Raw genomic sequence first — 24,189 nt, forward strand, 5'->3', positions numbered from 1 at the left:
TCCTTATAAGACCTCTCTGAAGTTGATAGTGGTTGAACCTGTAAGTGAACACACGGTGTGCATTGGGTCTGAGATTATGGCCTAATGTGATGCTTCTCTTGGTGACAACTCTACCCTATACCCGATCTTTTAAGTGAAACAGTACAGAGCTCAGATGTATGATTTCTTTATCTATGTGCCCAGACATTTCTAATGGGCTGGCTTAGCTTCCCTTTTATAGCCAGAACGCAGAGAAAAAAACCCCATGGAAACAAGCACACTTAATTTTAAAACGTTTTACTTGAGTTCAAACAGTTCTGATCATTAGAAAATACTTTAAAAAATTAATAAAGTTAGAACTCTGCTCTCAATCAGAAAATTCGTATTGAGTTAAAAATGATGCTATTAATTCCAGTGATAGCAGTCTGTTTATACTGGGTTTTCTCTCTGTGTGTATGTAGAGCACGTTTGCCAATGCGTTTTAATTCTGGTGGTTTCCTGGAGAGTCTCTGCCACCAGATCTAGGAGTAATCAAACCTTACTGCCGGGACTGGGGACTGTCCAAAGCCTCACCAAGGGCCTGGGGACTTGTTGGAGAGCTTCTTTTTTCTCCTTGTTCCGGCTCCAAATCTTGTTTGGGCCCCACCATGCCTGTAACAACCCTTTATATTTAATTTCTGCAAAAACACTTCTTTAAGGTACCTGCTTATGTAGCCCACTTTGGGAAAACCCGGAAGCAGTTTACATCACATATATAAACAAAGTTAAAGTTACATACTGGACGGCCCTGGCTTTGCTGTGGCTGAGGCTCAGCTTCTCCGCCATCAATTGACACTCCATTCTCACCTTTTCTTTCTTGGCTTCCTGCTTTTTGAGGGCTTGTGCCCTCTTTGCTATGTCCTTTCCCTCTCAGGGTATAGAGTCAACCCATCCCCATGTTTATTTATTTTTATTTATTTTTAAATTTTATTTTAAATGCAGAGCAGTTAAGATCTCACTGATGACAAGAGCCAAATGAAGTTTGGTGCCTGCAGTTACGTGTTTAAGGATATAGTCTAATTAAAAACCACCCTTAAGAGGTCCTTCTGCCTGAATCCTTGGGCAGTGGCAGTCTTCAGCCTCACTGCTATCTGGAGGTGAGCCTGGAGGTGAGGAGAGAAGACAGCCATCTGTGGAGGAAAAGGCCAGGTCCAGATTTGAATTCTGGCTTCACTTCCTGGCTGTGTGACCTGGGACAAGTTACTTACCTTCCCTGAGCCTGGATCCCTATTTCTAATGTGAAGATAATGTTACTTTCTTGCAAGCTGTAGAAATGGTAAAATTGGATAACATCCAAGCTTCAGGAAGGGTAAAATGGAGTAACACTTCTGAAGCACCGGGCTGAATGCACGAACTCAACAAATATTGGTTTCCTTCCCTTTCAGCCGACAAATGCTTTCCTTGAGGGCTACATATGTAAACATTAAATATTTATCAGTTGCATAATTCAAAAAAAATGAGACTTGAAAAGGAATCTTACTCTGGATTTTTTGATGAAACAAATAATCATCCCCCTCGTCTTTGCCACGAATCCGTACTTTAATATGCAGCTTATGACATCTATGTGTGTTTCTCAGCCCAGTGAGTCTTGATCGAACCCAGTTCTCTCTGCAAATTCATAGATGTTGGAAATATTAGGCATCGATGGTGTGTTCTGAGCCCACCTAAGTGGCAGAGGCCTAGAGCTGTGCCCGAGGTGTGACTTGCAGGTAGATTGAAAGAGCTGAAAAGGTAATGAGGACATAAACCCTAGTTAAGGCCTGAGGTTTGGCTGGACGGCATTCGCACAGCACAGTGAAAATGGATCTTTCACCAGCAGAAAGGACGGGCCATATGTCTTCCTCTAGAGCAGAGCAGAGCCTAGCCTCTGCTGAATAAGTGATAGTTGTCAATTAGGTCGCTTAGACATTGGTGAGACAGCCTGTACACGTCCCGCATGGCCGGGTGCCAGAAACAGCATCCAGTGTGATAGCCCATGTTCTTAGGGGCAGGAAAGAATAATCTTGAGTGAGAGAGATTTTTTCCCCTGCTATCTAGTCAGTTGTGTGGGGGTCTCTGCCCAATCTAGCCCGAAGCCTGTTTTTGTAGAACCCGTGAGGAAAGAAAGGGTTTTGCATCTTTTAAGTATTGTAAAAGGAAAAGAAAAGTATGCAACGGAAACCATATGTGGCCCACAAAGCCTAAAATATTTACTATCTGGCCCTTTATAGAAAGAGGCTGCTGATGCCTGGCCTCAGGAGTCTGAAACACCTCACATTAAGGAAGGCAGAATGTAAGGACTGATTCATGTTTTCAATCAGTCACATTTGTGGCAAACACTGCCTGCCTCTCTTCACAAAGCTCAACGGGCATTATTTAGGATAAATATAATCCCATTTCAGGATTTAATTGTGTCCTGTTATCACCACATGGGGTTATTCCAACTTGGTCCATGGAACGGTGTCCCTGTTTGTTGTTCCAGAAGGAGCTCAGATGTCTGTCACCCGCCTCTGAAGGCTCCACCTCCTCACCCCAGCTCACCTGCCCGAAGGTGCTTCCCACACTCTCCCCTGGCCTGAAAGGGATTGGCCGAGACCAGCTCAGGAGGGACTGTTGGAGTATTTTCCACCCCGTTCTACACACGCTGAGAGTCAGCAGGGGAGGTGTGATCCAAAGCCAATTAAATATACGTGGCACAGAAGTCTGAGCCCCAGGAAGGGGTTATCTGTGGGGCTGTGGTATCTGGATGGAGCCTGGATGGAGCCTTCTGGAAGAAGTAGGGGCTGGATTGGACCCTGTAGGGTAGGCACGATTGGGGGAGGGCGTAAGCAAAGGCCCAGAGGTAGAAGGGTATGACTCATGGAGTGTCCTGCCTCAGGTCGGAGGCTTTTCTAGTACTGTGAGATGAGGTTGGATCACCAATGTAGCCGATTTATTGTGAATTTAAGTGTGTGGAATTCCAAATCCTGTAGCCAGCCAAGAGGAGTCGTGGATTTAAAAAGGAGCTGTGTGTGTGTGTGTGTGGTGTGTAGGGATGGGGTAGGGGAATTGTCAAATGACACGTGGGAAATTGGCTGCTGTTTCTTAACCCCTGACTCGGTGCTGGGGGGCTGGGCTGAGTGTATTACATGAACCATCTCATTTAATCCTGAAAACTCTGTAGGGAAAAGTATTATTATCCTTAGTTTGCAAATGAGGACATTTGGATTTACAGAGGTTAAAATAACTTGTCCACGATTCTGAAGTTCATAATGGGCAGAGCCATGCTGGTCTGACCCGGAGCCCAAGCTCTCACCTTCTGGCATCCTGAAGCGAGCTCAGTGTAAAACATTGTAATAAAACAGAGACGGGAAGAGTGAACAGAAACTGAAATCCTGCCTTCCAGGAATGACATTTTGGGTGACAATCCTTCTAGACATCTTTCTATGTATATGCACAATGATATGTATGCATTGTGCATAACCCGTGCCTAGATTACTTAAATCCTGTGCTGCAAATTTTATATAAATGGCACCATACTATATATCCTTTTTTCCCCCGCCCAAAATTAATTTTCTAATTTCAATAAGTGGGTGTTTAGTATCCCATGTTATGTCTGCACCCACACTCATGTAACCGGTCCCCTTTAGATTACTGCAGTTTCTTGAGCAGGGGAAGAATTTGAGAGCTTTGGGTTTTTTTTTTTTAAAGCATTTTAACTGAATCTCGTGCTTTCTCGCTTTCTTTGCAGCATGCCCTTGACGCTGACAATGCAGGAGTAAGTCCGATAGGAAACTCTTCCAACAACAGCAGTCACTGGGACCTTGGAAGTGCCTTTTTCTTTGCTGGAACTGTCATCACCACCATAGGTATTCATTCCTTTGCTGATATCTCTTCCTGTGGGGGCCCCGAGAAATGGCACTTGGTCAACGTTTAGTCCTCGAATCCTGGCAGCTTGAGGTTCAAAGGAGGCTTATGAATAAATGTAGTAGTTGTAGTAGCTTTCAAAAAAAGGCAAAGCAGACTAAGGAATTTCATGTTTCAAAACAAGAGGCTATAGAGCCTTTAGTTTAAAAGGACCTGATGAAATGATCAGAGTGGGAAATCAAAATAGGGATTGATCAGTTGAGCTCAAATTCCTTTTCAAAAATTGTACCTTTAGGGCGCCTGGGTGGCTTAGTTGGTTGAGCGTTCGACTTTCGCTTAGGTCATGATCTCGCGGTTCGTGGGTTCGAGCCCCGCGTCGGGCTCTGTGCTGACTGCCAGCTCAGAACCTGGAGCCTGTTTCGGAGTCTGTCTCTCCATCTCTCTCTGACCCTCCCCTGCTCATGCTGTCTCTCTCTCTCTCCTAGAAATAAATTTTAAAAAGAAAAAAAAATTGTACCTTTTATTCCTAAGGTTGTTAATGAAAGAATCCAAAAGTTCTACAAAGTTTGTTACGAAGCACAACCGTTGCTGCCCCTCTGCCTTGCCTCCCGGCCCCTGGGGCAACCGCTCTCCTGTCTTTTGATTATTTCGATATTCATTTTCTTGTCTTTAAATATGATGCTTACATTGCCACTTCCAGAATTTTCAGTTATTATCAGAGATTATACCTTGACCTCCAGTTGTGAAAGGTGAGGAATTAGAGTGGTCCCCCATCCATGGCTTTGCTTTCTATGGTTTCATTTACTGTTGGTCCACTGAGGTCTAGAAACAGATGATCTTCCCTCTGACACATCATCAGAAGGTCAATAGTGGCCTCACGGTACATCACAATGCCTATGTCATTCAGCTCACTTTATTTCCTCGTGTAGGCATTTTATCACCTTATATCATCCCAGGAAGGAGAAGGGCGAGTACAGAACAGTGGGATATTTTGAGAGACCATTCACATAACTTTTATCACAATGTATTGTCATAATTGCTGTATTTCATTATTAGTTGTCTCTTACTGTGCCTGATGTATAAATTAAACTTTAATAATATAGGTATGCATGTATAGGAAGAAACAATTTGTATAGAGTTTGACACTGTCTGTGGTTTCAGGGACCACAGTTCCCTGTAGTTCTCTTTCTTGCCCTCTGCCCGTCTGTAGAGGGGCTCTCTTCCCATCCCCCATCTTCCCATCCCCCATCTTCCTGTCTCCCTATCTTCCCGTCCCCCTATCTTCCCATCCCCCTATCTTCCCAATATGGTTTAATTAGATCAACAATGGAGGTCTGCCTTATTTTGACCAGGTAAATGCTCTTTATAACTGCTCCGATGGTGAGCTACCATTACCTCTTCCCTGCACTGATTTTTGTCTCATATTTGTGAGTGTCTTGTTTCTGATTCTTGGGGAGTTTTATGTGTTTGTGTCACAGGTTCACTTTATAATTACATCCATATATAATAAACTTAGTATTCGCTTCTGTAAGCTGTATTTGTTAGGTCCCTATCATAGGTGAAGACATCTCTCCTTCTCTCACACAATTTTAGTTGATGACATCCTTTTCATGTTTACTTTTACATTAAATATGCTTATGCTTCTATTTGATGATTTGCCCACATCGAATAACTCTTGGCTCTCAGCTGTGACATATAATGCAGTCAGTGAACTTACTCAGTGTCTCAACTTCTTTCGCACTTGGGCTGTTGAGTATTGCTCACCTCATCAGTCTATAACGTCAGGGTGTATGATTTACATTCTGTTCTGTTACCTGATACTCACACGTGGTTTAGTCCCGGTTCCACAGTTAGTTATTGTGAATGTTCAGCCCTAGTGCTTCTGCTGTGGCTTTGCTCATCACCACTCGCTCGGTTCAAACTCATCTTAAATTAGTTGCCTTAAGAATGGCTTGTGGCGGGGGCGCCTGGGTGGTTCAGTTGGTTAAGTGCCAGACTTCGGCTCAGGTCACGATTTCGCAGTTCGTGGGTTCAAGCCCCGTGTCGGGCTCTGTGCTGACAGCTTAGAGTCTGGAGCCTGCTTAGGTTTCTGTGTCTCCCTCTCTCTCTTCCCCTCCCCTGCTGGCACTCTCTCTCTCTCAAAAATAAACAAACATTAAAAAAAAAAAAAGAATGGCTCATAGGAGCAAATATTCCCTGAATCCTTGCGTTGCTTAAAATGGTAGCCTTACCCTCAAGGGCAGTGTGACTGGAAATGAAATCTGTGACTCACATTTTCTTTTTTAAGGGTCATATGGGTGATAATCCATTCTTTTCTGATGTCTGTGCTCCTAGGGAGAAACCCGACGCCAGCCCAATTTTTCCCCCTTTTATAAGTGATTTTACCTTTTTGCTTGGCTACACAAGGGCTGTTTCTCTTTCATCTGATACTAGTAGGTTTTGTCCCTTTTATTTTGGGAAAGTGTTTTTGATTGTCATCTTTTTTTTGTTAATTTTTTAAAAATGTTTTATTTACTTCTGAGAGAGAGAGAGAGAGAGACAGAGTGAGCAGGGGAGGGTCAGAGAGAGAGGGAGACACAGAATCTGAAACAGGCTCCAGGCTCTGAGCTAGCTGTCAGCACAGAGCCCGATGCGGGGCTCGAACCCACGAACCGTGAGATCATGACCTGAACCGAAGTCAGACACTTAACCGACTGAGCCACCCAGGCATCCCTTGATTGTCATCTTTACACGTGTCCTCTGCCATGTGGTTTTGGTTCTGTTTTGGGGAATTCTGACTATACATATATTGTCATTTCTTTGCTTGTCTTCTATGTCTATCATTTTTCATCTACTCCTTTTAAAACTTTTTTTAAAAATGTTTTTATTTTTGAGAGAGAGAGAGCAAGCAGCGGAGGGGCAGGGAGAAAGAGAGAGAGAGAGAGGGAGAGATACAGAATCTGAAGCAGCCTCCAAGGCTCTGAGCTGTCAAGCATAGAGCCTGATGTGGGACTTGAACTCGTGAACCACAAGAGCATGACCTGAGCCTATGTTGGATGCTCAACTGACTGAGCCACCCAGACACACATCACCAGCCCTGCCCCCGCCACTCCTTTTTAACTCATAAAATGTGGTTTCCATTTTGTTCCTCTTATCTTCTCTCTTCCTTTCTGTTTTTTCACAGTGCCTATTCTGCCATGTGCCTCTTCCAATTTTATTATCATTTCTGTGACCATTAGGGGATATTTTTCCCTTCATATTTCTTTCCGGAATTCCATTAGCTCACATTACATCTTCCCTTGTTATCTCACTGTTTCTTTCCTGATTTCTTGCTTTTCTGCTTTGTGGTTTTGCTGCGATGGTTTTTGGGGGAGATTACTTCATAGTTGGTCATACTTTTTGTCTGGTTGGGGCAGTGTTTTTTTGGCTAAGTGTCTTTCATCCATTGGTAACATTATATATTATATAAGTTCCATGCCCACTGTGGAGCCCAGTGCAGGGCTTGAACTCACAAACCTGGGATCAAGACCAAAGCTGAGATCAAGAGTTGGATGCTTAACCAGCTGAGCCACCCGGGTGTCCCTCTTTCCACAGTTTTATAAAACAGAAGCTTTATATTTATGCTGGGCCGGTTTCCTTTTCAAATACTTGATGCCAAACAAACTGGATATTCCTGACCCAGCTATGGTCTGCATGATTCTGTGAGGCTGGAGGGAGAGAGCCGGGAGAGGTAGGGTAACCTTCCAGGTAGCACATCTTCGACTCTCCTCTTTTCTGCTGTCAGAGAGAGAGGGAGCATCCTCCGAGTGTGACCCATCTAGGTTATTTTCTGTATAGTCCTGCCTCTTTGGTTTTTCTGAACCAGATCAAGTTCAAGGGGGCTTCTGCTGCTCTCTCTCTTCACCCTGTTCTCTACACTTGGTACAAACAAGGATATCTCTTTTGAAGTTCAGAATGAGAGCCTCACCTTCATAATTGGATTTTTGCCGGCACTTTCTGGGATTTTCCACAGATGGGCCTTTTCTTCCTTCTCTGTGCTTCTTCTCTTTATTTTTTCCCATGTGTCATCAGTCCAACCCTTTTGGTAATCCTTACACACATGGGGGAAGCTATAGATAATATTCCTCTCCCAGCTCTGCTGAAAATGAGAGTTTTCTGCCCCTCTACAAAAGTTTAGTCACACCACAATAAAAATTCTCATTCAGAAGAATGGGAGACACAAAGCATCAAGAGACCCCTCAGCCCTAGAGGTGGAAGGATCATCATTAAGTTGTATTATGCCCTCTGGGAGGACCTCCCTCATCTGTTGTTCTCTGCGGCCCAGCTCTGCCTTCTTTCTCCCTTACCCTTCACGGCCATCTCTCAATGGGTGTTGGATAGTGTGCCCTCCTTGGGAGATATACGTCTTTGATGACCGACTTCCTATTAGTGCAAGTTTCGGAGACCGAGGACTGTTTTAGAGGCATAAGCTTCTATGTTTTTAGAAGTTATTACTGTTTTTAGACCTAGACTTTAAGACCTGTATTGTTTCTACATTGGTGCATTCAAGAATGCAATAAGAATATTTGGGATAAAAGAGAATTGGCATTTCTTTTTAGAAAGTCCTTTAATCTAATAATATGACTTGCCATGTTCGCACTTGCAAATGAACGAACGTTGTAAAATTAGCTCTACACATGGTGGAGGTGTCCATTACACTATAGTGGGATTGGGTCCTCGAAGCCTTTTGACACTCCAGACAAGACCAGATCATTTAGTCCACAACTCACACCTCCCCACAAAGGAAGTGGGGCCTGGCACCATTTGATATAAGGGCAAAAAGTGCTATAAAACTCAATGGCACCCAAGAGCATCCCTGTAGTAGATCAGAGAAGACCAGTGTCAGGTTAAATTGTGTTCACCAGTCTGGCTAGTAAGATGGGGAGATGTGTCATGCCTTTTTGGAGGACTTACAATAAAATGATTAAAACTGAGGAAGTCTGGGACACTTCAAGAGGTACATTTTGGAAGATGGATGCACTCCAGTACCAAGTATTGGATCCATGAGACAGTATGTGTTAAAGAAGAAAGAAAAAGGAAAAATCCCAATATTCTTGCTTATAGAGTGGCTAAATCAGTGGTCTGTAGGAGGCACTGCAAAGCACCATAGCTTCATTGGAACCCACACTGATGGTATTTATCGTGTCAACTTGTTAGCATCCCAGGGGCTTGGTTTATTTAACAGCAGTGTTCATTGACCACATGACCTTTTGTGACAGGGAATGGCGGTTCCATCTGCCTAATGAGAAACATTTGATAGGTAACATATGCTGCCCTTTTAAATGTATGTACACTGGAATCTTTGATTTTGTGCAAATGACTCTTAATCCTTGGTTTCTGCTGCCAGGTATCCACTTTATACACTTGTCTCTTGATAATCATTTCCTGAGTGGCTCCCTTCCACATGCTTGGCCTCCAGGTCTCAGGGGATGAATTGCCTTTTCTAGATCAAGAAATCCAATAGTTTGCATGTGCCTGGCCGTAGTCCTTAGCTCAGAGATGACCATGAGATCTTGATTAGTCCAATAAGAGACTCAGTTCCTGGGCTTTTGCTTGAGCTTTGGAGGAAATGACTTCCTCTCGTTCTTACTGGAGTAAATCTGGAAAGAGACAGGACCAAGACACTGGTAGTCATTTTCCTGGCTAGACTTCAGATAATACTGTAGAAGCAGAGGAAGAAAAGCAGTGATAAATGGGGTCCTGCTAACATCTTTTGAACTTTAGATGGAGCTACTCATGTGGCGTTAAGAAATAAATGTTAAACCCCTTATTAACTGGGGGCAGTGGGTTTCTGTTTTTGCTTAAGCCAGACTTCACTGGGTTTTCTGTTACCTAAAACTGAAAAAATTCTATGTGATACACACTTAGGGGTCAGAGATCACGGAGGGTCCATAGGGTCCTCTGGCCTGGATTGTCTTTGCCTGACCGTGCTGGTCACTGTACTTGCAGGTGCTGTCTTCTACCTTCTTGGGGCCACTCACTCCTGATGTAGGCAGAACATCCTATTGGATGAGCCTGTGATTCAGGTACCTGTGTCTTGGGGACCTGGGAGGCTCTGGAGTGGGAGGCAGGACACTGTCATATCTATGAATGGGATGAAGACTCTTCCCAAAAATCTGAAGGGAAGGTGGGTGCTGAACAGAAAACTAAAAACAAATATACAAGCAACAAAGAAATAAAAATAAAACCCAACCCAAATTAAAAGTCCACTTTCATTTTGTGGCTCACTATTATTGCTAGAGATTGAGTCCTTATTCTATTCAATGGTAAAAACATTATTTTCTCTCTGACTCTCTTTTTTCTTAATTGAAAAACAATGCATTGTAAGTTGAAAACCACTTAGCTGGCTAAATTTCATCTCTAGAATGGAGGATCTTTATAAAATCATACAGTTAGAGAATTCTAAGTAAAGCGTTAGTACAATGTTGGTGAGAACAATGAGGTGAAGAAATAATGTGGGATTTTTTTCCTTCAATTTTTTGGTGGTAAATGCATTCGTCAAACGTAGTAGTAAGGCTTATAAGGAAACTCTGAGTCTTCAGATTCTTCCAGTTCTTGAGAAATTTTGCACTATTTAAGAGTCAGGCAGTAGGGGTAGCTAGCTGGAGCTAAGGAGCTGTCTTTTCATTATTTGTGAAATATCCAAACATTTGTGTATTTATTTGAGTTCATATAATTTGTGACATAATATTGTAAACATATTCCCATATCACTGAGGTTCTTCGAAAAACATCATCTTTTTTTGGATTCCACTGGATGTACCATCCATACCATAATCACATGTTGTTGGAGGCTAAGGCTGTTTCTATTTTGTGATAGGGTCATACTGTGGTGAAGTCTTTGTGTGTTGCGTGTGGTCTTTACCCCTGGTTGTTTCCTTGGGAGGACCCCTCCCAGGGGCTGTGGTGGCAAAGGGTATGGACTTTTTAAAGGCTTGCCAAATTGCTTTCCAGAAAGGCTCTCATGAGCCTCACGATGTTGTGTACTTTTCAGATGCAAGAAAAATGTGTTCAATATTTAGAATGTGTATAGAGAGTTCTTAGGAATAAGTCTTTCCTGAAAAGCAGTGATCCTTCTAAGCATCAGTAGTATTCAAAGGCATCAAAGTACTTCTTTTTAAACAAGGTTTTCTTATGTTCAGATATATAGGCCGACTTACAAGTGTGTAGCCGAAGGGACTATATTCAAGCATTTGTCCAAAATAGAAACCATGTCAGAGGAAGATTAGACTCTGTTCAGTCTTTGCTGAAGGTGCTCTGTCCCCTGTCCCCTTTCTCAGTAACTAATGTTGATGTGAGACAGTCCTACTTGCCGTTGGCTGTTGACTCTGATGGTAGGTTCCTCCTACCAATTAGGGTTTCTAAGCTGGAGAAATGCCTCTCACTCCTTTGTTCAGATGCTTTTCCATAAACAATTATTTGTAGAAGGGCAGCAAATGACAGCATTCTTATCAACAGCTATGCAGTGCTGGTCTTCAAGGCATTTTGGATTGAGTCACCTGACTCCACTCCTATCAGAGAGAGTCCCTCGACAGGTCCCAGATAGTAGCTAGTAACTGTCACTTGCCCGAGGACCCCAGTTAAGAGTTGTACCTGCCAAAGTATCTGAGCAGATACTTCTACTTAAGCAGCACCTGAAATGGATACTAACCTGTGGCTTTGGAAATAGCAGTCATTGTGGCCGACATTTACTGAGTGCTTACTAGGTGCCAGGCACTGTGCTCCACATAATGATCCCTCTTAGTCTCACATTAAGCATATCTAGTAGGTACTGTTATTAGCTTCAGTTTACCGATGAGGTAATGAGATGTTAAGTAACTTGGCCAATATCTCATGACCAGTAAGCAGGGGAGCCCAGCTTCATTCACCAGGGCCCAGAGCAAAATGAAAATATGATCCCCTTGCTAGAAAATAAGGACATCAAAATGGCAACAGCAGATCAATAAACCAAGCATGGGGCCCTTCTTAGTGTGGGTACACAGATTGTACCCCCAGAAATCCAGTCTGTCACACAGACAGTGTGGTTTGACAATGCACACTCTTAACCAAATAACAGGGCTGAACGGCACATGGTTTTGCAAAGACTTGACTTTGGCATTTAAAGAGCAAATGGAAGTGTTACATGTGAACGACTCAGGCAGTCTTCTTTAAACATGAGCTTCCTCTTCACAAAGGGCTTGGAACTGTTTTCTAGCCAGAGGTGAACACAGCTAAGCCCTGCCTTGGTCCTTGTCATTTGTAACAGACAGGCCTTGCTGACTGGTCATTACCTGCCAGAAGTCCCCAGAAGTCAGTTAGTGGAGTAGCTCTTTGGACTTCTTTTGCTTAGTCCAGATTCCAGTGTCCTGGGCTAGTTCTCCCTGACCAACTGCCTCTCTCGCTGCCATGTCACCCCATCTCATTTCCCAGATGTTGCTGGCCCTAGCTGCACCAAGAGATGCCCACACCCCAAATACAGCTGTGGGCCCACCCAACTGACTGCGCCAGCCCCACTGGCACTACAGACATTTTGTCCCTTGTCCTGGCTCTGGGTGAGAACAGTGGAGTTTCTGGAGGGAAGATAGGAACCAACCATCTGTTTTCTCCTGGGGCTTCATCTTCCTGGAGACGTATTGCTCATAAGTGATTCCTTCCTACAGAAAACCCCGGGCAAGATGATAATTGCTACTACTTACTGAGTGCTTATTTTGTGTCATGGTTTACATGTATTTAATCTCCACAGGCAACTCATAATTTGCATGTAACCCATTTCATCTTTAATAGCTACAAGGCAGGTGCTATTAACAGCCCCATCTCAGAGGATGAGAGTGAGGCAGAAAAGTTAGGTAAATACCCAAGATCTGAGAGTCAGTAAGTGGGGAAGTGTCAGAACAGGAAGCCCTGAGGTCTCTAGTCATGAGCCTCCATTGCCATCACCCCCAACTTCAAAGTTCTGCCAAGGATTTTGGAAGGATGGGACGGGCAGTCTAATAGGACCACTAAAGTGGAGCCAAAAATCCAGGAATGTGGCTCTCACATTGCCTCAGAGCAAACATCCAAAATGTAGGTCTAGAATTTTCCCAGAGTGACAGGGTTGAGGGTTCCAATGCAACAGCTTTTCCGTATAGTTCATCAGAGTCAAGGGACACACACACACACACACACACACACACAAACACAGAATTACTCAAGAATGGCAATTACCTTATGCCCAGTATAAAGTGATGGCCTTAAATATATTTAAAGGTATTTTTGAATATTAGTGAATATTACTTCACTTGTGTCCTTATCCAAAAACTTCGCTTTCACTTCATTTTAGTGTTCTCGTCTATGAGACACTGAAAAAATAAGGAGCCAATTGTAGAAATAATACTACCAGTAATAATACTACTTTGCAGTCATATAGTACTTTACATTTCACTGATTTGTCCCATTTCCCTCGAACCCCTCTGATACTGGGATTTGTAGAGGTTTGATGCATCTGAGGATAACCAAGTGGAATGAGGTCGAAGTGGATCTGGAGCCTCTGTTTTCTCACTTCTTTGTCATGCTCCTTGGATGACATCAGAAAGTTCCCTGAACACAGTCCTTACCCAGGTGGTGGGGCAGATCCTCACAGAAAGCCGGGGCAAGAGTGCGTACCTCTTGTCGGGGCTAATAAGACGCCCATTATTCAGCAGGTTCAGAGCCTCAGTGTGTTTGCCTGGGCTGTGTCTACAGTATGTTTCTTTCTGAGATATTCAGACTAAAGAAAACCCATGTTCTCTGACAGTAATCCGGCAATGCTGAGACAGTCAGCCAAGAGTCATAAATGTTTTCACAAGTCAATATCCACCTATATAAAGTGAAGCTGTGTAGGCACATTGATTTCCCTTTCAACGTAAATCAGATTATTCTAGAGGACAGTTCTTAGAAAAGTGGTTTTGTCCAAGTTCCTGAAAGCACCAGAAAAAAGTTCCAGGAGCCTTTTTTGCACAAGTAAACGGCAATGGTGGTGAGTAAAAGAAATGCAAGATGAGGAAGGCTTGCCTGAACGCTCATGTAAGAAATGGAAACTGTAATTGAGATAATTCATGATAAGAGGTTTGAATGATTCTGACAAGAAAATTGGAAAGGAAAATAGCCAGGTGACTCATCACGCAAAGGCAGACAGCAGCAGTGAGTTCTCTAGGCTCATAGGAGGTGAATTATCCTTGCCTTTATCCTTGACTGCGCTGCACCCCTAACATGCCCATAACCATGAACCCAGTAGCTCCCCCATCACATGGATTTAGAACAGGCCCCCACATGAGTTACCCTAATATGAGAGAATAGTTGCATGGCTGTCTGGATGCTAGTTAGCATAACATTGCAATACTCATTGACATGAAACTGAATATCAAGTAATTTAGATTCTCATAGCTCTATAAATCATGCTAACACCATAGCCTTTTTTCCCCAGCCCTAATTTCATTAGCCTCATCCATCTAGTGGAAGTTACTTATGTAATTGCAAAGTTCTTAAGAATGAAGGTGCTGGTGTTTCTAAGCACTATTTGATTTAAAAATTTTTTTAACATTTATTTATTTTTGAGAGACAGAGAGAGACAGAACATGAGTGGGGGAAGGGCAGAGAGAGACAGAGCAGAATCTGAAGCAGGCTCCAGGCTGTGAGCTGGCAGCACAGAGCCCTTTGCAGGGCTCGAACTCATGGACCACGAGATCATGACCTGAGCCAACGTTGGAGGCTTAACCAACTGAGCCACCGAGGTGCCCCAGCACTATTTGAAATATATATTATAGAAATGGCTATAAAAAGATTCTTTTATATTCAAACATTCCATTCACCAATAAACATGTATTTAGTGCCTGAAAGCCCTTGATGCAAGAAGCTAGTGGGAAGAGAGGCAGGACCCAGAGATGATGTAAAGTTCCCAGTAAAGAGAAAAAGCCAAGCAGAGCTGAACATCACTGTCCCTGTGAGAAGAGGAACAACCTTCCTTCCCTGCTCTGCAGTTTTCAGGCTTCTCAGGGGGGGACTGTATGACCCATGGGTCCTTTCTGAATTTGTGCTCGGCCACAGAGCCTCCTTAGTGCAGAGTATATATCTCCCTGTAGAGTCATATGCTGGGGATAGCCAGTCTGTCAGGTGGAAGGGATGCACATGAGATGAGACTACAAAGGAGAAGCTCCTTTCAAATCTAAAAAGGGCAATGGTGAACCTTCGTGGATATTCATGTCTCTCTGAACCAGGCATGTCCAGGATACTTGGTGTTTCTGAAGTGGATGGTACCAATTTCCATCAGCAATGCAATTCTGGGTGACTACTAATTTTCCTAAAGTGTCATCTAATTAAACACATTAAGATCCAGGAAAGCTGGATCTCCTTAAAACTGTTTCTAAGGAGAGAAGGGAGAGAAGCAATGGAACAAGGTTCTGAATGCTAGCGGGCCTTTGGAATGAAGCTCTACTCCCCAAGGCTCAGGCACTGTGGAAGCACAGAAATCCTTCAGCATATCTGTGAGTTCTCTGGTTCAGCACTCTGATTTCTCTGCCACCTCACCATTCTCCCTCTCTCTTTCTGATATTTCTCACCAGGGTATGGGAATATTGCTCCAAGCACTGAAGGAGGCAAAATCTTTTGTATTTTATATGCCATCTTTGGAATTCCACTTTTTGGTTTCTTATTGGCTGGAATTGGAGACCAACTTGGAACCATCTTTGGGAAAAGCATTGCGAGAGTGGAGAAGGTCTTTCGAGTGAGTACTCAATTTATTTAAACCCTAACATCTGTGGTCCAATTGGCTTTTTAGCCTGACAGGATCCAGAAGGAATTATCAGGATGTTACTGTATCATTGTCTCTTTTAAAGGGATAGTTTAATGTTATGACCATGTTTCCTGTTTTGGCCAGTGGTGGTCACAGGTACTGTGCCTAAACTCCTTTCTCTCAGCAGCTTTCTTCTTTCAGTGTATTTCTGGAATCACCATACAAGAAGGTTAAGTACAGATTTGCCAAAACAGGTTTTCTGAAGATAGGAGGCATACCTAGTTCCGTCTTAAAGATGGAAGATTGGTTTCTAAGTGTATTTGCAATAAAGTAGAGGAGTAAACCCATTTATTTTGTTATTAGAACTTATTTACTCTTTATTTCCCATACGGGGTCTTTAGGCTAATCCTGGGTTGTAAGACCCTTTCCAGTAGCCTGCCTTGTTCAGATACTGCGTTGTGCTTTGTTATCTGTCTCTTCATGGCCCCACCCTATCTCTACCCCCACCCCCCACTTCTGAATGCTCCCTCAGCAATAGTACACTAATGTACTCATTTATACTAAGATGTTGATGATTGCTGTTGTCAAGTGGGTTTTACTCCACTTGAGAATACTCACCTATAAACAAGGGACAAAAACTCAACTCAAGGAATATATCAGTATGTGAAGGATATGTGATTGGGGTAGGTTCCCAATGCCCTTTAACTCACAGTGATCCATATGATTTTATAGATAACTTGTTTGGCTTAGGTGCAACGTCATTTCTGCTCTCTTTTTCATTATTGATCTAATTCTCAAGTCTTTCAAGCCTGCTTCAGGGAGTTGTTTCTGATGATGACTTAATATTTAAAAAATGACAGTCTGAGAGGCATCTGGGTGGCTCCGTTGGTTAGGCATCTGACTCTTGATTTTGGCTCAGGTCATCATCTCATGGTTGCGAGATACAGCCCTGCATAGCACTGTGCACTCAGTGTGGAGCCTGCTTAAGGCTCTCTCTCTCCCTCTCCTTCTGCCCCTCCCCTGCTCACGTGTTGTGCTCTCATTCTCTCTCAAAAACAAAACAAAGCAAAAAATAAAAATGACAATCCAAGACCTCCTCAGATGCTAACAGTGATGGGCAAAGGTAGATCAGTGATGACTTCTGAAGCTTCCCTGGTTTTTCTCTCCGAGACAAGAAATTATGACTTTTCTTTAGAAGAAGGCAAGGGAGCTCCCCAGGTGAGCATTAAACTGGACCGGAGGAATGGGGCAGGAAATCTGGCTTACAGTTGCCTTTTAGGAGCTCAGTGATCTTGGGTTTACGGTGATCCTGCCTCATTTACTCATCAGCGAAAGAGGGGGATACATTTTGAATCCACTTTAGAAGGTTTTGGTGAGGATTCAATGAAATAATGTATGGAAAAGAGTTTGACACAGAGCCAGACACATAGAGTTCAGATCTGCTGTGTGTGTGTCTCCCGAAAGAAGCCCTTATTAGGAGGATAGCCACTTGTTCAGATTTCATCTGAGGAGCTCGGCAGCACATGGGTTTTCTTGGAATGTCCCATAACCTTTGCTCCTGGGCTGCTGGCTGGCCAGCTTCCTCATTAGAGCAAGCACTTGGGCTCACCGGTCACCATGGAAACCGTCAGGGCTCAGCCTCTCTGCTTCTCAGATGTTCAGGTCTCCCTAAACCAGACATGGAAACCCCATCTCCGAGAGCTGTTTTGAACTTCTTGGAGGTGCCTTTTTAGCCATGGCCTCATGCCCCTCTGAGTTAGACAAAAACAAATCTGGTGGATTGAACACTCAGAAGAACAGGATTCAAATGGGGAAATGACTGATCTGGCATTTTTATTTTTATGTAGCTTCTCCAGATCTCAGTTTCCTAATTTGTAGACAGAAAGGCTTGCACTAAAAGCTTTTGAAATTCCCCGTTAGGAAAAAAAAACCCAGTTACTGTGTTCTAAATGAAGGCATAGATTGCAATCATTCTGACCACATCTGCTACTGAATTTGGGGACTTAGTTTCCCCTAGTGAATTTTGATCTACAAATAGTTCTCCCTCCCTTACAGCTGCCTCTCAGATGGATCTTTCAAAGGACTCTTGGGCGGAGCCTTGGAAACCTTGCATTTAATTTTTATGCTGATGGCGCACTGAGGTCCTTGCAGTGCCATCAAGGACTGGGAGTCTTTTAGGAAGGAAACAGCAGTATCTCATCGAATTGGCAGCATGCGATGTATGCGTTTGCAGGCCATCGGAGGGTGCTGTTGGAAGGGGTGACTGCACTTCCGGAAGAGTATAAACGGACTTCTGAATACACAAACAACTGATTCTGCAGTTTGCATGCAGTCTGTAGTTTGGGTGGAAAATTTCAAAGGTCTTTGCCATTCATTCACACTACATCTCAAAGGCCTGGTCCTTTTAGGCGATAGGTTGAAAATTGAAAATGGCATAGACCAGTAAAGCTTGTGGAATTTAGCCCCTGTGGGGAAGGTCCTTGTTTTCTTTTTCACCCGCTCAAGGGTTAAGTCTTTAGAAAATGCACCTTCTGGGGGTCTGTATTCTAAGGTGACATGATTTGGGTCCTTCTACCACATCCCACGTCTGAGCTTCATTTTAAAGAATTGCTGGGGTTTTATGTATTATTTAGGAATGCTTTGGGCTGCAGAGTAATAAAATACCCGCCTGTTGGGGTTTATAGCGGATGAATAAATAAAACCCTTTTTTCCCTTCTGAAACTCAGAACTAATTGAGAAATAGACACAGAAGTCAGATGGAGATTAAAATGTCAGCTCTATTGCTGATAAGCTAATCAGAGAACGTACCTTTTGTTTTGATGCCAAAAGGACTTATTAACCACTTTGCCCTGGATCAGAAGGACTTCCCTGTGGTGTTGGTTTTATAATGATGTGTACCAGATTATCACAAGTGCAGAAGCTTAAAACAACACCTGTTTATTATATCCCAGTCCTGTAGGTCAGAAGTCCGGGCAGGTGTGGCTGGGGGCTATGCTCAGCATATCTTGGGTTTGGGCTCTGGATCTGGGGAAGAATCTGCTTCCAAACTCATTCAGGTTTTGGCAAAACTCAGTTGCCAGTGGCTGTAGGACTGGGATTCCTGCTTCCTTGCTGGTTGTCAGGTGGGCCCATTCTCAGCCTCTAGGAATGACCCGTATTCCTTGGCACATGGCCCCTCCATCTAAAGCCATCATGGAATCCTTCTTGTGTTTTCTATCTCTCTGACTTCCCTCTGCCCCTCTGCCACCAGCTCGAGAACGTGCTCTGCTTTTAAGGGCTCGTGTGATTAGATCACACGATAATTCCCTATCTTAAGGTCAACTGTGCCATATGACATAACATAGCTGTAGAAACAATAGCTTATCATACCAGAGGTTCTGGGGATTAGAGAGGGATATTTTATTTTTAATGTTTTATTTATTTTTGAGAGAGAGAGAGACAGTGTGAGCAGGGGAGGGTCAGAGAGAGAGGGAGACACAGAATCTGAAGACAGGCTCCAGGCTCTGAGCTAGCTGTCAGCACAGAGCCTGACACGGGGCTCGAACCCAGGAACCATGAGATCATGACCTGAGCTGAGCCGAAGTCGGACGCTTAACTGACTGAGCCACCCAGGCGCCCCAGGGTGGGATATTTTCACTGGCAACACAGTCCTCCTTAATGAGAGCAGGGTCACCCCACTAACCTTGCTGTATCATAGAGAAGAAAACAAAGTATGCTTCTATGTAGCCGATGGTTTCAAATGGGAGAAAAAGTGGGCTGAGTTGGAAGAGCCCTTTTTCTATGCCCACCTGCATGTCACTTGTCTGCTTGAACAGTGGAGGTAGAAGCCTGGAATGGGTGAAGTCCTTCTACATGGAACACGAGGCCAAGCAAGTGGACCTTGCCCACATGCTAATTAACAATGGGTTAAAAGTTCAACATTTACTACCTTGTAGAGCAAAAAGCCCAGAGGAAGGTTGGTGCCTCAGTTCCCTGATGGCAAGTTAAGGACTGGTACCAATTCTGATATGTGAATTTTTTCCCCACACCACCAAGCAATTCTTTGACACCTGCTGAGAGGCCTACAATTCAACTCAATTCTGAGTGTATCTACCTGGAGAGCACATCAGATCCCAGAGGTGAAGGGCTCAGTCTCACAAGATTTCCGTTCACTTCAGATGCTGGTCACAAGTCCAAGGCCGTTACCTGTGCTTCTGACCACATGGCTGTAGATTAGGGGTTCCCACGACCCCGTCCTTAAGTTCAATAATCTGCTAGAATGGCTCACAGAACTCAGGAAGCCAGTATACTCACTAGATTATAAGTTTATTACAAAGGATTATGAAGGGTAGAAATCCACAGCCAGATGCGGACATGCCTGAGGCGAAGTCCTGAATAAAGCAGCTTCTGTCCCTGGGGGAGTCGGGGCCTGACATAGTAGCGCATAGAAGCTTTCTGGTTCATCAGCCTGGAAGCTCCCAGAATCCCCACTTTTGGGTTTTTCCGGAGGCTTCATTACATAGACATGATCAATTCAATCATTGGCCATTGGCCATTCAACCTCCAGCTCGTTCACTCAGAAATTCCACAAAGGGGTGGGACTGAAAGTTCCAAACCTCTGTTTCTGGTTGGTTTCCTTGGCAATCAGCCCCCATCCTTAGGTGATCTAAAAGTCACGTCATTGACATAACACAAAACACCTTGGTTACTCTTATTCCTGGGAATTCCAAGGGTTTCAGAACCCTGTCTGTACCAGGAATGAGAAAAAGACCAATTATCTATTTCCTATCATAAATCACAACATCACTTAAGTGTACTCATGTTTTGTTCTCTCTTTCTGCTCTGCTGTCCTTGGCATGTTGGCTTTTCATCCTCAGGCTTGTTATTGCATGGCTTGCAAGTTGACTTCCTCAGGACCAAATATCATGTTTCCGCTCAACCACATTTAAGGCAAGACAAAAGATCTCATTGTATGGGAGAAAATTCTTTCCCAGAAGTTACCTTGCAGACTTCCCTCTGTTGCACTGACCAAAACGAGGTCACATGACCATTCCCACCTACAAGGGAAATTAAGAAAGTGAGGATCTGACAACGAAGAGTGGGATTGATTGGTTTAGACCGGTGATTCTCAAAGTGTGGTGCCCTGGGCCATCAGCATTAGCATCCTCTGGGAATTAGTTAGAATTGAAAATTCATAGTGAAGTTAGAGCTCAGCAGTTGGTGTCCACCAAGCTTTCTGATGCCTATTAAACTCTCAGAACCCTTGGCACAGAGGAATCATGCTTTGTCTCCTGGGGCTGATGAACAAAATGAGAATTCTAGTAGAGAAGAAGTTGGGGGTAAACACCTGACAGCATCTGGCACAGGTGTCTGTCAACCACTAGCCACTCATAGGGAAGCTGTTTTCCTTCCTTGTCATAAATCAGGTGGTCTTTGGGATCCTTGAATCAGTCAGGGGACACTATCTTATGCTGTGGTATCAAACAACCCTAGCTTTCTCTCGCCCTTGCCAAGCTGCTGCAGCCCCAGCAACGGTCCAGGCTGAGGGAGAGCTGGGCGTTGCACAATGGCCCTAGGAGGTTTGGCCTCCATGCACAGCCCATTGGCTCCAACTAGTCCCTCAGCCCCACCCACTACGAGGGGGCCTGGAATGCATTGTTTGATCTCCAGGAAGTGATTTCCAGGTAGGGAAAATGCATGACTACTAGTAATATCAGGGATTACCTGTGAGCCCCACTCTAGGTTGACAAAGGTCCTTACAATATAGATACAGATGGCCTGTGGGTCACTCTTTGGGGAACACTACTCTGTGAGACTCATTTCACATCTGAGAAGTGGAGTCCATGATTTGTTAAGTGACTTGCCTAGAGCCCATAGTGAGTTGGGGGTATAGCCTGGACTTGAACCAGTAATCCTGCCTTAACCTCTTCCAGGTGGGCCGAAAATATTTACTGTCAAATAGATTAATCCATGCTGTGAAACCAACATGGGGTTTAAGATTTTTTGGACACGTCATGCTAATTCATGGAGATGATTTTTAAGTATTTATATAACATAAAGTAAAAATACTTCTTCCTGGGTTTCCAAAGGGAAGTCTGGGCAGTTAGCTAGGAAAGGTAATTATTTGGGATTCAATAAGGCTGACCTTGGGTTCTGAAGCAGATTTCAGAAGCGGGAAGCTTCTCTCTCCCCCACTGTGGGCTGGCTCTTTTGCTGGGCCAAGCTGACTATTACCTGCTAGGATGCTGTGGGAAAGCTGGTCAGATTTTGAACTGGATCCCATTTTCTTGCTCTGAACTGGATTTTGGCCTCTGGTGGGAGGCAACTGCCTCTTTTGATCTGGCTAAACAGCACACTTTTTGATATTACCTTTGAAACCAAGAGACACTCTTTTTCTTCTATGGTCTTTTCCCCCAAGGATACAGCCAAGATGTTTATTTGCTTCTGTAACCACAGGAGCCTGGATGTAACTGACAAATAATATCTCGTTACCCTGGGCTTATCAGCGCCACGATTGCTTGGGGACTTTAGAGCCTGTGAAATGCTTAAGATGGGGTGATGACAGTCTCAATCTGCTAATGATGTACAATTAGTGGGCCAATCAATCACTTTGGATTGAAGGCAGGGGCTGGTGGTGGAAGCCAAGGACTGTGGGAAGCCTCTGCCATGTGCCTGGCATGAGTCAGGGAAAGACTTGAAGGCCACACATGGCAGGAGCCTTCTGTTACTCATCAGTGGTCTTGGAGCTAGCCCGCAGTAACAATGGGGTAAATGAAAAGAATTATAATTTCAAGAAGATAAAAGCTCATGGTTTGGAAGCTGGGTGTTTTTTTTCAGCTCTTTGGGTTCAACAACAATTTCCAATTCTATTAGTAGTGGAAATATTCATTGGGGTATTAGTTATGTACACCAGCCTAAAGAGATGGGGGGGAGGGTGAAGTGGTGGGCTGCGTGCCCAAGTGTGTGTGTGTGTGTGTGTACGTGTCTGTGTGCGTCTGTAACATGCCTGCACTATGCATAACGTATTAAAAATTCCTGAGAGATAACTTAGTAGAATTCATGTTACATGGATAATGTGGGTTTATTTTGGTAAGAGGGAAGATCCTAGTTTTAATGTGAACAATTACTTTCTTACTTTCCCTAAGGGAATAGAAGGAGGTCAGAGGTAATCATTTTAAAATGCAAAGAAGGTAAAGATTTTTAAAGCTTTATCAACCAGGTCTCTTCTAAATTAGTTTAAGAATATTGTGTGGCTCTATTGATTGATTGATTGATTGATTGTGTGGCCTATTTATGATACATGCGGGTGTGAACTTGGGACAGACGACATAAATGACGTCCACAAACCAGACTGCACAACGTCTCTTAGTGACATCCTGTGGCACAGTCTGTTCATGAATGGCCCCCTCTTTTCTGTCTTCCTGTAGCACAGAGTTGCTCAGTCTTGGCACTGTTGACATTTTGGGCTGGATCGTCGTCACGGGACCTGCCCTGTGCATTGCAGGATATTTAGTGGCGTCTCTGGCCTCTGCTCACTGGATGCCAGTATCATCAGTGCCTTTAGTTATGACAGCCAAAAACACCTCCAGACACTAGTCGACGGTGTCCCGTCGAGGGCAAAATCGCTCCCGTTAAGAACCACAGCTCTGCTGAGATGTAAGGGGACCCAAGATGTGTGCCCCGTCCCCTGGCTGAATCTTCTACTCAAGTTCTCGTGTTCTTACCAATGGTTCTAACTCGTTCTTCAGTGCTGGTGTCATTCCTCCCCCGAGCGCTCCTCTCTCAGACGGGTCCTTAAAGAGGGCTTGAGCGATTTTGTGCTCTGGGAATAGGGCCGTTTCTTATCAATGAGGGAAAATGCCTGGGGACTTCACTGTGATGAATACACAGAAAGATAGATTGTTCTGCTGCTATTTTTTAGCAAGCAAACCATCTCAGCGCTGACTTGAGCTGACCCCATAGGGACTAATCTAACGTGTGATTCTTCTTCTTTCTCAGTTTATCTTTGATAGCTGGCTGGTGTCCATTTGGTGTTTCCTGATGCCATCTGAGATCACTATAGGGTTTATGGCTTTTAAAATGCATTTGCAAAAAATAAAGTAAAATAAAGCAAAATGGATTTTCACCTTTTTCTATAAACATTAAAGCTACCAAACTCTACCTAAAATAAAACTACTTAAAATACTGCTCACATAGTGTTTAATATTTGAATATTTTTCAAAATTTTCAATGTTTTTATTTATTTTTGAGAGAGAGAGAGATAGAGACAGCGTGAGCAGGGGAGGGTCAGAGAGAGAGACACACATACAGAATCTGAAACAGGCTCTAGGCTCTGAGCTGTCAGCACAGAGCTTGACGCGGGACTCGAACCCATGAGTCGTGAGATCATGATCTGAGCTGAAGTCGGATGCCCAACTGACTGAGCCACCCAGGCGCCCCAACATTTGAACATTTTAAGGTAGCATTAACGAAGTCTGTCTCTTTCTGGCAAGCTTTGATCACAGATAATTTCTGGGAATCTGATTGTTACTTAGGAGTAACCAGTCACTCGTGAACTTGTGTATAGAGGGACCCTTGGATTTGTCAGATTTGTTTGAGCTTAGACTGAGTGTTATGACACTTCAG

The 24,189-nt window shown here is 43.8% G+C and overlaps 1 protein-coding gene and 1 long non-coding RNA gene across 2 annotated transcripts in view; one reads left to right on the forward strand and one right to left on the reverse strand.

The window, feature by feature from the left end:
* Positions 1 to 24,189, forward strand: part of KCNK10 (potassium two pore domain channel subfamily K member 10) — a 130,757-nt gene that overhangs the window by 75,646 nt on the left and 30,922 nt on the right. Inside the window, exons 3-4 of the mRNA XM_077780884.1 lie at positions 3,728 to 3,845; positions 15,416 to 15,576. Of these exons, the coding sequence (XP_077637010.1) occupies positions 3,728 to 3,845; positions 15,416 to 15,576 (279 nt within the window). The remainder of the gene's footprint in view (positions 1 to 3,727; positions 3,846 to 15,415; positions 15,577 to 24,189) is intronic.
* Positions 4,009 to 4,652, reverse strand: LOC144245492 (uncharacterized). The gene is made up of 2 exons (XR_013339268.1): positions 4,572 to 4,652; positions 4,009 to 4,324 (listed from the first exon to the last, which is right to left on the reverse strand). It is a non-coding gene; the product is annotated as an uncharacterized LOC144245492 (long non-coding RNA).

This window comes from Crocuta crocuta, unplaced genomic scaffold (assembly GCF_008692635.1).
Source record: "Crocuta crocuta isolate KB4526 unplaced genomic scaffold, BGI_CrCroc_1.0 scaffold299, whole genome shotgun sequence".
Lineage (NCBI taxonomy): Eukaryota > Metazoa > Chordata > Mammalia > Carnivora > Hyaenidae > Crocuta > Crocuta crocuta.